This window comes from Caretta caretta, chromosome 6 (assembly GCF_965140235.1).
Source record: "Caretta caretta isolate rCarCar2 chromosome 6, rCarCar1.hap1, whole genome shotgun sequence".
NCBI lineage: Eukaryota > Metazoa > Chordata > Testudines > Cheloniidae > Caretta > Caretta caretta.
The window spans coordinates 14,654,389-14,664,649 of NC_134211.1; the positions used below are offsets into that span (position 1 = coordinate 14,654,389).

Sequence of the window (10,261 nt, forward strand, 5' to 3'; positions counted from 1 at the left end):
ACAGGGGGTGGGGCTGGGGTGTGGTGGCTGTTGGAGGGTAGGGATTCTCTCAGTGGAGCTGGGCCGGGTTGTGCGGTGGGTGTAGCATGGGAGGAAGTTGTACAGGGGGTGGGGCTGGGGTGTGGTGGCTGTTGGAGGGTAGGGAGTCTCTCAGTGGAGCTGGGCCGGGTTGTGCGGTGGGTGTAGCATGGGAGGAAGTTGTACAGTGAGTGGGGCTGGGGTGTGGTGGCTGTTGGAGGGTAGGGAGTCTCTCAGTGGAGCTGGGCCGGGTTGTGCGGTGGGTGTAGCAGGGGAGGAAGTTGTACAGGGGGTGGGGCTGGGGTGTGGTGGCTGTTGGAGGGTAGGGAGTCTCTCAGTGGAGCTGGACCGGGTTGTGTGGTGGGTGTAGCATGGGAGGAAGTTGTACAGTGAGTGGGGCTGGGGTGTGGTGGCTGTTGGAGGGTAGGGAGTCTCTCAGTGGAGCTGGGCTGGGTTGTGCGGTGGGGGTAGCAGGGGAGGAAGTTGTACAGGGGGTGGGGCTGGGGTGTGGTGGCTGTTGGAGGGTCGGGAGTCTCTCAGTGGAGCTGGGCCGGGTTCTGCGGTGGGTGTAGCATGGGAGGAAGTTGTACAGTGGGTGGGGCTGGGGTGTGGTGGCTGTTGGAGGGTAGGGAGTCTCTCAGTGGAGCTGGGCCGGGTTGTGCAGTGGGTGTAGCAGGGGAGGAAGTTGTACAGGGGGTGGGGCTGGGGTGTGGTGGCTGTTGGAGGGTCGGGAGTCTCTCAGTGGAGCTGGGCCGGGTTCTGCGGTGGGTGTAGCATGGGAGGAAGTTGTACAGTGGGTGGGGCTGGGGTGTGGTGGCTGTTGGAGGGTAGGGAGTCTCTCAGTGGAGCTGGACCGGGTTGTGCGGTGGGTGTAGCAGGGGAGGAAGTTGTACAGTGGGTGGAGCTGGGGTGTGGTGGCTGTTGGAGGGTCGGGAGTCTCTCAGTGGAGCTGGGCCGGGTTGTGCAGTGGGTGTAGCATGGGAGGAAGTTGTACAGAGGGTGGGGCTGGGGTGTGGTGGCTGTTGGAGGGTAGGGAGTCTCTCAGTGGAGCTGGGCCGGGTTGTGCAGTGGGTGTAGCAGGGGAGGAAGTTGTACAGAGGGTGGGGCTGGGGTGTGGTGGCTGTTGGAGGGTAGGGAGTCTCTCAGTGGAGCTGGGCCGGGTTGTGCGGTGGGGGTAGCAGGGGAGGAAGTTGTACAGAGGGTGGGGCTGGGGTGTGGTGGCTGTTGGAGGGTAGGGAGTCTCTCAGTGGAGCTAGGCTGGGTTGTGCGGTGGGTGTAGCAGGGGAGGAAGTTGTACAGAGGGTGAGGCTGGGGTGTGGTGGCTGTTGGAGGGTCGGGAGTCTCTCAGTGGAGCTGGGCCGGGTTGTGCGGTGGGTGTAGCAGGGGAGGAAGTTGTACAGGGGGTGGGGCTGGGGTGTGGTGGCTGTTGGAGGGTAGGGAGTCTCTCAGTGGAGCTGGGCTGGGTTGTGTGGTGGGTGTAGCAGGGGAGGAAGTTGTACAGGGGGTGGGGCTGGGGTGTGGTGGCTGTTGGAGGGTCGGGAGTCTCTCAGTGGAGCTGGGCTGGGTTGTGCGGTGGGGGTAGCAGGGGAGGAAGTTGTACAGGGGGTGGGGCTGGGGTGTGGTGGCTGTTGGAGGGTCGGGAGTCTCTCAGTGGAGCTGGGCCGGGTTGTGCGGTGGGTGTAGCAGGGGAGGAAGTTGTACAGGGGGTGGGGCTGGGGTGTGGTGGCTGTTGGAGGGTAGGGAGTCTCTCAGTGGAGCTGGGCTGGGTTGTGTGGTGGGTGTAGCAGGGGAGGAAGTTGTACAGGGGGTGGGGCTGGGGTGTGGTGGCTGTTGGAGGGTCGGGAGTCTCTCAGTGGAGCTGGGCCGGGTTGTGCGGTGGGTGTAGCAGGGGAGGAAGTTGTACAGGGGGTGGGGCTGGGGTGTGGTGGCTGTTGGAGGGTAGGGAGTCTCTCAGTGGAGCTGGGCCGGGTTGTGCGGTGGGTGTAGCAGGGGAGGAAGTTGTACAGAGGGTGGGGCTGGGGTGTGGTGGCTGTTGGAGGGTCGGGAGTCTCTCAGTGGAGCTGGGCCGGGTTGTGTGGTGGGTGTAGCAGGGGAGGAAGTTGTACAGAGGGTGGGGCTGGGGTGTGGTGGCTGTTGGAGGGTCGGGAGTCTCTCAGTGGAGCTGGGCCGGGTTGTGTGGTGGGTGTAGCATGGGAGGAAGTTGTACAGGGGGTGGGGCTGGGGTGTGGTGGCTGTTGGAGGGTCGGGAGTCTCTCAGTGGAGCTGGGCTGGGTTGTGCGGTGGGGGTAGCAGGGGAGGAAGTTGTACAGGGGGTGGGGCTGGGGTGTGGTGGCTGTTGGAGGGTCGGGAGTCTCTCAGTGGAGCTGGGCCGGGTTGTGCGGTGGGGGTAGCGGAGGAGGAAGTTGTACAGAGGGTGGGGCTGGGGTGTGGTGGCTGTTGGAGGGTCGGGAGTCTCTCAGTGGAGCTGGGCCGGGTTGTGCGGTGGGTGTAGCAGGGGAGGAAGTTGTACAGGGGGTGGGGCTGGGGTGTGGTGGCTGTTGGAGGGTAGGGAGTCTCTCAGTGGAGCTGGGCTGGGTTGTGTGGTGGGGGTAGCAGGGGAGGAAGTTGTACAGGGGGTGGGGCTGGGGTGTGGTGGCTGTTGGAGGGTCGGGAGTCTCTCAGTGGAGCTGGGCTGGGTTGTGCGGTGGGTGTAGCAGGGGAGGAAGTTGTACAGGGGGTGGGGCTGGGGTGTGGTGGCTGTTGGAGGGTCGGGAGTCTCTCAGTGGAGCTGGGCTGGGTTGTGCGGTGGGGGTAGCAGGGGAGGAAGTTGTACAGTGGGTGGGGCTGGGGTGTGGTGGCTGTTGGAGGGTAGGGAGTCTCTCAGTGGAGCTGGGCTGGGTTGTGTGGTGGGTGTAGCAGGGGAGGAAGTTGTACAGGGGGTGGGGCTGGGGTGTGGTGGCTGTTGGAGGGTCGGGAGTCTCTCAGTGGAGCTGGGCCGGGTTGTGCGGTGGGTGTAGCGGAGGAAGGGGTGTGGGGGTTGAGCCTGGGGCTGTAGCCCTGGGGTGTCTGTGCCCTGTGTAGCCTAGGTCGTCGTGAGGATACAGGTCCTGGGGGCGGGGCCGAGTGTAGCCGAGGCTGTGCGCGCGGGCGGGGGGGGGCGAGGCCCGTGTCGGCTGGAGGCGGGGCAGGGCCTCGCGAGCGAGCCCTTATCGGGTACAGCCAGTCCCGCAGCAGCGGCCTCGGGAGTGGGCGTGTCATAGGGGCGGGGTCTGAGGACAGCCCGCCCGAGCGGCTCCGCCATAGGCGGGCTGTCCCGCGTGGGGGTTGCTATGGAGACGAGTCGCTAGGCGCCGGGTGTGTGGGAGCCGAGCTCAGACCGAGCCGGGAGCCCCGGAGCGAGAGGCCGGGAGGCACCGGGGGCCGCGCAGCGGCAGGGCCGGCACCACGCGGGGGGGAGGCCGATCCCGGGTAGGGGCAGGGTGCTAGCCCCGGGAGGGCGATCCAGGGGGTACCGGCCCGGCCCTGGCTGGGGGATCCCGGGGGCTTTGGTCCTGGTCCCGGGAGGCTGATCCGGGGGCACCGGCCCCATAGCCGGGGGGCTGTTGGGGGGCCCTGCTCCCGGCCCTGGCAGGAGGAGGCAAGGGGGAGCCAGCCCCATCCCTGGCACAGGGCACCCAAGGGGGGCACATGTCCTAGTCTCGGGGGAGGCGATCCAGAGGCACCAGTCCCAGCCCTGGCCGGAGGGGAGCAAGGGGGCACCAGTCCCAGCGCCAGGAGGCTGGTCGGTCCCATCCCTGACTGGGGGGGGGGGGCACTGGTCTTAGTCCCAGGAGGCCAATCCGGGGTGCACCAGGTTAGCTGGTTGTCATGTTCCCTGTGGGCTGCCCCGCTGGAGGCGGTGGCTCTCGTTATCCCAGCAGCCCTTGGCCATGAGAATGGGCAGTGCAGGGTCCTCAGGCAGGGAGGAGCGGCTGCCATCGGGAGCAGAGGAGCAGCTGAGTGGTGGGGATCAGACACTGGAGCTGACCGGGCGGCACCTGAAGCGGCTGCCAGGCCCAGTGTGTGCCCTGGGCAGCCTGCAGAAGCTCTACATCAGTGGCACGGGGTTGCGTGAGCTGCCTGAGGAGATCGAGGGACTGCGGGAGCTGCGCATCCTGGCACTGGACTTCAACAAGCTGGAGGAGGTGCCTGAGGCACTATGCCGCCTGCCCCGTCTCACCCGCCTCTACCTGGGCAGCAACCGCCTCTTTGGCCTCCCTGCAGAATTTGCCCAGCTCCAGACTCTGCGCTGCTTGTGGATTGAGAACAACTACCTGTACCATTTCCCTCGGGCCTTGCTCCAGATGCCTGCACTGCAGTCCTTGCAGATGGGTGACAATCGACTCCGGGCACTGCCAGGCAGCCTGCCGCGTATGACCGGCCTCCGGGGGCTATGGCTTTATGGGAATCGCTTTGAGGAGTTCCCACAGCCCCTGCTCCGCATGGCCCAGCTCCATATCCTTGACCTGGACCGCAACAAGATCATCGACTTCCCAGACCTGGCCCACCTAAAAGGGTTACGGCTCTTTTCCTATGACCATAATCCAGTTAAAGCACCACCCTGTGTGGCTGACACTGTCACCCTTGTGGGCGATGGGGCCCAGGAGCTGATGGAGGCCAGGGAGGAACGTCTCCAGAGCCTGCGGGAGCAGGAGGAGCAGGATGAACAGGAGGAGAATGGCTCAGAAGCCATGCAGGGCACCCTGAGGAACGACTCCTCTCTGCTGGAGGATGCTGAAGGCAGTTTCTCTGCCCTGGAATGCTCCCCAGAAGAAACATGAGAATGGGCACTACAACAACATGGTTGCTGCTCAGAAAATCTGGTGGACATTGTTGGGCTGGTATATCCGCTTCTGCGGTGCAAGGCGTTTGCATGGACCATCTCTGGCCATGGGGGGCCACAGTCTCCCAACTAGGGTCATGGGCAACTACCAGTCCAGGGAGTCACTATCTTCTTGCACGAGACAGGAAAACCATGAATCAAAGGGATCACCGTCTCCCTGCTGGGACCACAGACCACAAAGGGGAGTATCATCTATCTGCAGAAGTGCTGGGCAGTCACTGCACCCCTGAGACATCCTGCATAACCACAGGACGTGGGGGTTGGCAGGGGAAACCACAATGCTGTTGTGTTGGATAATCCCATTGGACCAGCTCTGTAGGAGGATGGTCCCTGTTTGAGATGGGCATTGATAAGAGTTGGCCTTCTCAGAACATCCAGCTTGTGGTGGAAGCCTGGAATTGAAAGGACTTTAATGTGACAATCTGTGGCTGTTTGGTTAGGTATCTATGAGTGATCTCTGCTACTTGCCATCCGGCCCATTGTCACGGGACTCAGAAGCAAGACAGGAAAAAGCCATGCTGTTTGGTTTGGTGGGGTTTTTTCATTCCCTTGGACTCCGCGCCCTGGAGGGCTACATGGTTCGAGTATGAACAGAAAAGCTTCTCACATCCTAGAGATTCCTATTCTGCTACTGGAATTAGACTCACAGAGAGAAACATCTCCCAAGCTGCTCCTTCCAGCTGTCAGCTTTGAAAAGAAGCTGATAGGAAAGCCTTGTTTGTGCGCAGCACTTGCTCTCTGGCCTGGAAAGGGTTTTTGCCTCCGCTCTTTGTATGGTGGGAAAAGGAGCCCTGTGCACTGCTTTGCAGGCTGCCTGGACTTTCCATTCCCTTAAATGGGCACAGAAGCAAAAGCTGGTGTGAACTGGGCCACCAGGACTGTGTGCGTCTGGGGCAGTGGGGTGGCAGCAGCAGGACTCTCTCCGACTCTCTCTTTCCTCCTGGGGGTGGCAGGCTCATTCTCCCATTCCCCCGCGGGCTAGATTTGTACCAAATCTAAGCAATAAAAAGTAGAAAACTGAGAAAATCTGGTAGTGAGAGGAAGAGGCTCCCAGGCTGATTCTCAGGGAGGCTGCTGCCAGGATGGTTTATTTGGAAAGAGTATGTAAACAGAATCATATGGTCTGGGGAAAGGGAACTGGGTTCTCAAGCATCTGTGTTATTTTTAACATTTTGGGGAATCCTGTTTCCTCTCTCTGCCCGTCTCTGAACTGTACGGTCTTTTTTGCACTCTTCCTTGCTCTCCTCCATCCCTCCCCTGCTGCTGTCATTTGTGACTCCCTCTGCAGTGCAACTCCTCCCTCACTGGGAACTAGGTCCATTCTCCTTCCCTCCTTTCCATACCTCTCTCTGAGCTCCCCTCCGTAGCGCTCTCCCCTCCTCTCTTCATCTCCTCCCCTCCACTCCTCCCTGGGCTGTGTTCACTCTCAGCCCAGCTTCAATCTCAGTAACTTTATTGGCATGTCAAAGTATACCAGTATTGCCAAAGTTAATACACTTTGTCAAGTCTCTGTGCCTTGGTCAGGGTTTTAGAGGATTAACTGGGTTTTATACCATGTGCCCACTATGATCTTTTGTGGATTTACTGGCTGGGGGCCAGGTAGCATTAAGTCATTTCCACTGTCTTTTTCCTTTCACTCAAAGTTATGTCATTTTTCTTCTTTACTTTTCTGCAAAGAATCTTGCTAGTTCTGATCACTTGGAAAAGTCTCCTCCTCTTCTTTTGGATCTCATGCAGCAGAATAAAAAGTGCCTGTCAGTTTCAGTCTCTCCTGTCACATTGGGGTACAAAATTGCCCATCCTTGGGTTTCTAGTGGAAAGTGTCCTGGTTTCCGTTTTTGCTTTGGGATCACTGTTTCAATACTTGGTGAGAGCACAGCTCTGTTTTACACAGTGCCCTGTAGATAGGAGGTCTGCTAGTGAGAAGGGAGCTAGAACAATCTAGCTGCTTGTGTTGATGATGTTCTCTAATTCCAGTAGCCAACATACTTTTCTTTTTTGGGGCTTTGTGCAGTGTCTGGAAGAAGGTGGGAAGATGTTGCCTGTGTAAGAGTGGAGGGTGATTTTAGCAGTGCTTATGTCCCCTCCAGTGCAGCCTGAGTGCCAATTGCTGTACTCCACACTCCCCACCCATAAAGATCTAGCAGTAGATTTATCTGCGGGTTGAAGGTAGCCGGAGGATTTTAAAGGTCTGTAGCACATCCTGTAGCCAGCTGGGCCCTTCCTGCTGCATGACTATGAGGCCAAGGTGTGGCTTGTTCAGGTGGGTTCTGTGTGTGTCTGCACAGTAACATTTTAATTTGCTTTGGGGCTTTAAGCCCATGATTTTTGGTCTTTTCTAGGCTGAGCTGACAGGGCCTGTGTGCTGTTGTAGCAGGTGTCTCTGTAGCAGGTTCAGGTGCCTTGGGTGGGGATTAATCAGCCCAGTACTGATAACAGGAACAGTATGACTCATGTCTCTCAGAACTGCTCTGTCCCTGTCTGCGTCATTTTTGCTCTGGGGGCTGAATTGGTCTGTGTGACTAGGGGAGGCGCAAACTGCATGGTCTTGGTCCTGGAGCTGGCCCATCTGCACCTGAAAACCAAGTCCTCACTCTCTGTTGTTCTGTCTGAGCTGTGGGGTATCTCTTTCTGAGCCGTGCTCCCTCTGTCTCTATTTCAGCTGTGTCCTCTCTCTCTTGCTCTCTCCCACCTCATTTGAAAAGCCCTTGTGGAACCTGAGGATATGCCATCCCAGCTGCAATGGGCCACGAAGTGATGAGTAGAGAGGCTGGAAGGTCAGGCCAAGGGGCAAACATGGGAGGTGAGAGAGACTGACTCAGGTGGCTGTTGGGAAAACAAATTCTAATTGTGCTATCAAAATGACGGCGGGTGGAGGGGGAAAGAATGTCTCCTGACAGTTACAGCCCTTAGTGCTTCCCTGGCCCTTGTATTTCAGAGATCCAGAGTCCTGCTGCCCCTGTCTCTGTGAGTTAGGGGTATACAGCATGTTATCCCCATAGCACTCTGCAGTGATCTCCTCTCTGAGCCCACTGCTGCTGCCTGCCCTGGCTAGCTCTGTGCATTGGGGCATGCCTGCCTGAGGCTTAGCGCACACATGAGTTTATTAAGCTGGGTACACTGAGGCTAAACTGCTGCCTGGGAAGGGCCTTTTATTGCTGATTGTCCAGACTCCCTTGAAATTGGTGGTGGGGATTCCTGTACCTCTTAGAGGTGTTTTGTTTACCAAGATCAGGAATGTTGCTTAACTGGAGTAGTTAATTCATTCCCCTCTTCCTCCTGTTTTGAGTCATTTCTCTGCTCTCCTCTTGATCAGCTTCAAGTGGTTTTATTAGGCTTCTTAAGGGAACAATTTCAAATGATTTCCTTTGCTGTTTCTTATAGTAACATCCGGAGTCAGCAAGAGGCTGCCAGGTCAGGGGCGGGGATTGAGAAGCAAGTTATCTCAGTCCCGCCCCCTCTGCTGGAGCGGGACATTGAACTGGCCGCAGTTGCTGAGTCAGCCCAGGAATCTGGTGTATGTGTGGCAAGAATGCAGGTACCCACAGGAACATTGCTTGTGCTAAAGGCTGACTGGCCCTGGTTATCTTAATCCTCAGCCTCACTGAGCATGAAGTCTAAATCCTACTGCCCATTTGTGAAGGTGGAGTGAATTTCTACTGTCCTGCTCCAGCCAGGATGAGGGAAGGTCTCTTAGTCTTCCGAAGACCGGATCAGAGCAGTGAGTCCATCTCATCTGGTATTTCACTTCCTTGAGGCATTAGAGCAGATCAATGATCAGCTGGGCCAATATCTGTCCTCCTTGTTATAGTATAATAGACCCGTGGTCTGTCTAGTCTGGTATCCTGCCTCTGGCAGTAGCCAGTATGCTCCCCCGCATAATACATTGAATTGTGCAATACCATAGCAAGGTGATAGGGGGCAATAATGTTTCCTGATCCCAGATGGTGATCAGCTTTCACTGAAGCATAAGAACCTGTGGATCCCACTGAGTTCTTTTCCCCCATAACATCCTGCAGCAGTGAGTTTCCCAAGTTACTTGTCGGAGCAGCGTGTGTCTGTGGACCAGTCCAAAGACTTCAGACCAAAGGTTTACATTTTTGATTTTAAAAACAGTCAGAGTTGCAAGACATTTTAAGTAGAGCTGGTCAAAAAATGTTCAGATGAGACAGTTTTCTCAAAACTCTCTGCGGGAGCATAGGGACTTTGACAAAGTGTTGTTACGAAATAAAAATGGAACTGAAGGGTTGGGATAAGGTCAAAGTGGAATGTTTTGATTTTTCATTTTGAAATAACTTTATTTAGAAATGTATTTTGTTTTCTATCAGTAACATATAAACTTTTTAAAAAGTCAAAATCTGAACGAAATGTTTTGTTTGACCTGAAACTAAATTGTTTTGAAAATTTCATTTCATGGGAAATTTCACCGTTTTCTGTGTCCATGCTGGTGTGGCGCAAACCCAGGTTTTGAAATGTTGGAATTTCCTGCAGAATAAAAAGGCTGCGTTTCAAGCGGCTCTGATTGTAACCAATAAGACTGCAGTATGCAAATGAACTACAGTCAAGTGTATGGAGGGATACGGAATGTTTGTGAGTTGTGAAGTTCCAGAATTGTGTCGCGATCTGGGAGGCCATTGTCTAGGGTTTCATCCAGGGTTGGCTTTGTTGTCTATGTATCAGGTGTGACACAGCTCTGCTGCCCGGTATCATAAGTTCACATTCCAGCTGGGTTGACTTAGCTTTTTTACTGAGAGAGAGAAACTGAGCGCCAGGCTTTAACCGGAGTGGTCCAGTCTGCTCTGTTTGGACATTAAAGTGCTCCCAGGCACTTTTATAAGATTAGGATTTTGCCCCTGCTCTCTGGTGTTCTAGCACAGTGGTGCTCAACCATTGATACGTGTACCCCCTGAGTGAATGCAGAGGTCTTCCAGGGGTACATCAACTTCTCTAAATATTTGCCTAGTTTTACAGCAGGCTACATAAAAAGCACTAGTGAAGTCATGCAAACTAAAATTTCATACAGACAATGACTGGTTTATACTGCTCTTACTGAAATGCAAGTACAATATTTATATTCCAATTGATTTATAAGGGTAAAAATGAGAAAGTCAGCAACTTTTCAGTAATAGTGTGCTGTGACACTTTTGTATGTTTATGTTTGATGTTGTAAGCAAGTAGTGTGAGGTGAAACTTGGGGGTATGCAAGACAAATCCCATTCCTGAAAGGGGTGCAGTAGTCTGGAAAGGGTGAGAGTCACTGTTCTAGAGTGTGTTGTATCCTGGCTGGATCCCACCTTTCACTCCAAAGGTGAGCTCTGTTCAGAGGTGCTATCTGAATGGTTTATAGCAGGGGAATTTTTTGGTAATGGTATAGTCAAGGTC

The 10,261-nt window shown here is 55.7% G+C and overlaps 1 protein-coding gene across 2 annotated transcripts; it reads left to right on the forward strand.

The window, feature by feature from the left end:
• The first annotated feature begins 3,482 nt into the window (after positions 1–3,482).
• Positions 3,483–9,414, forward strand: LRRC10B (leucine rich repeat containing 10B). 2 transcript variants are annotated; one of them, XM_048852661.2, is made up of 2 exons: positions 3,483–7,682; positions 8,264–9,414. In XM_048852661.2, the coding sequence occupies exon 1, from the start codon at positions 3,927–3,929 to the stop codon at positions 4,815–4,817; it is 891 nt and encodes a 296-aa protein (XP_048708618.1). In that variant the 5' UTR covers positions 3,483–3,926; the 3' UTR covers positions 4,818–7,682; positions 8,264–9,414. The 2 variants fall into 2 exon arrangements, with proteins under 2 accessions (XP_048708618.1, XP_048708620.1); XM_048852663.2 differs by having other exon boundaries at positions 3,483–5,979.
• Positions 9,415–10,261: the final 847 nt, after the last annotated feature.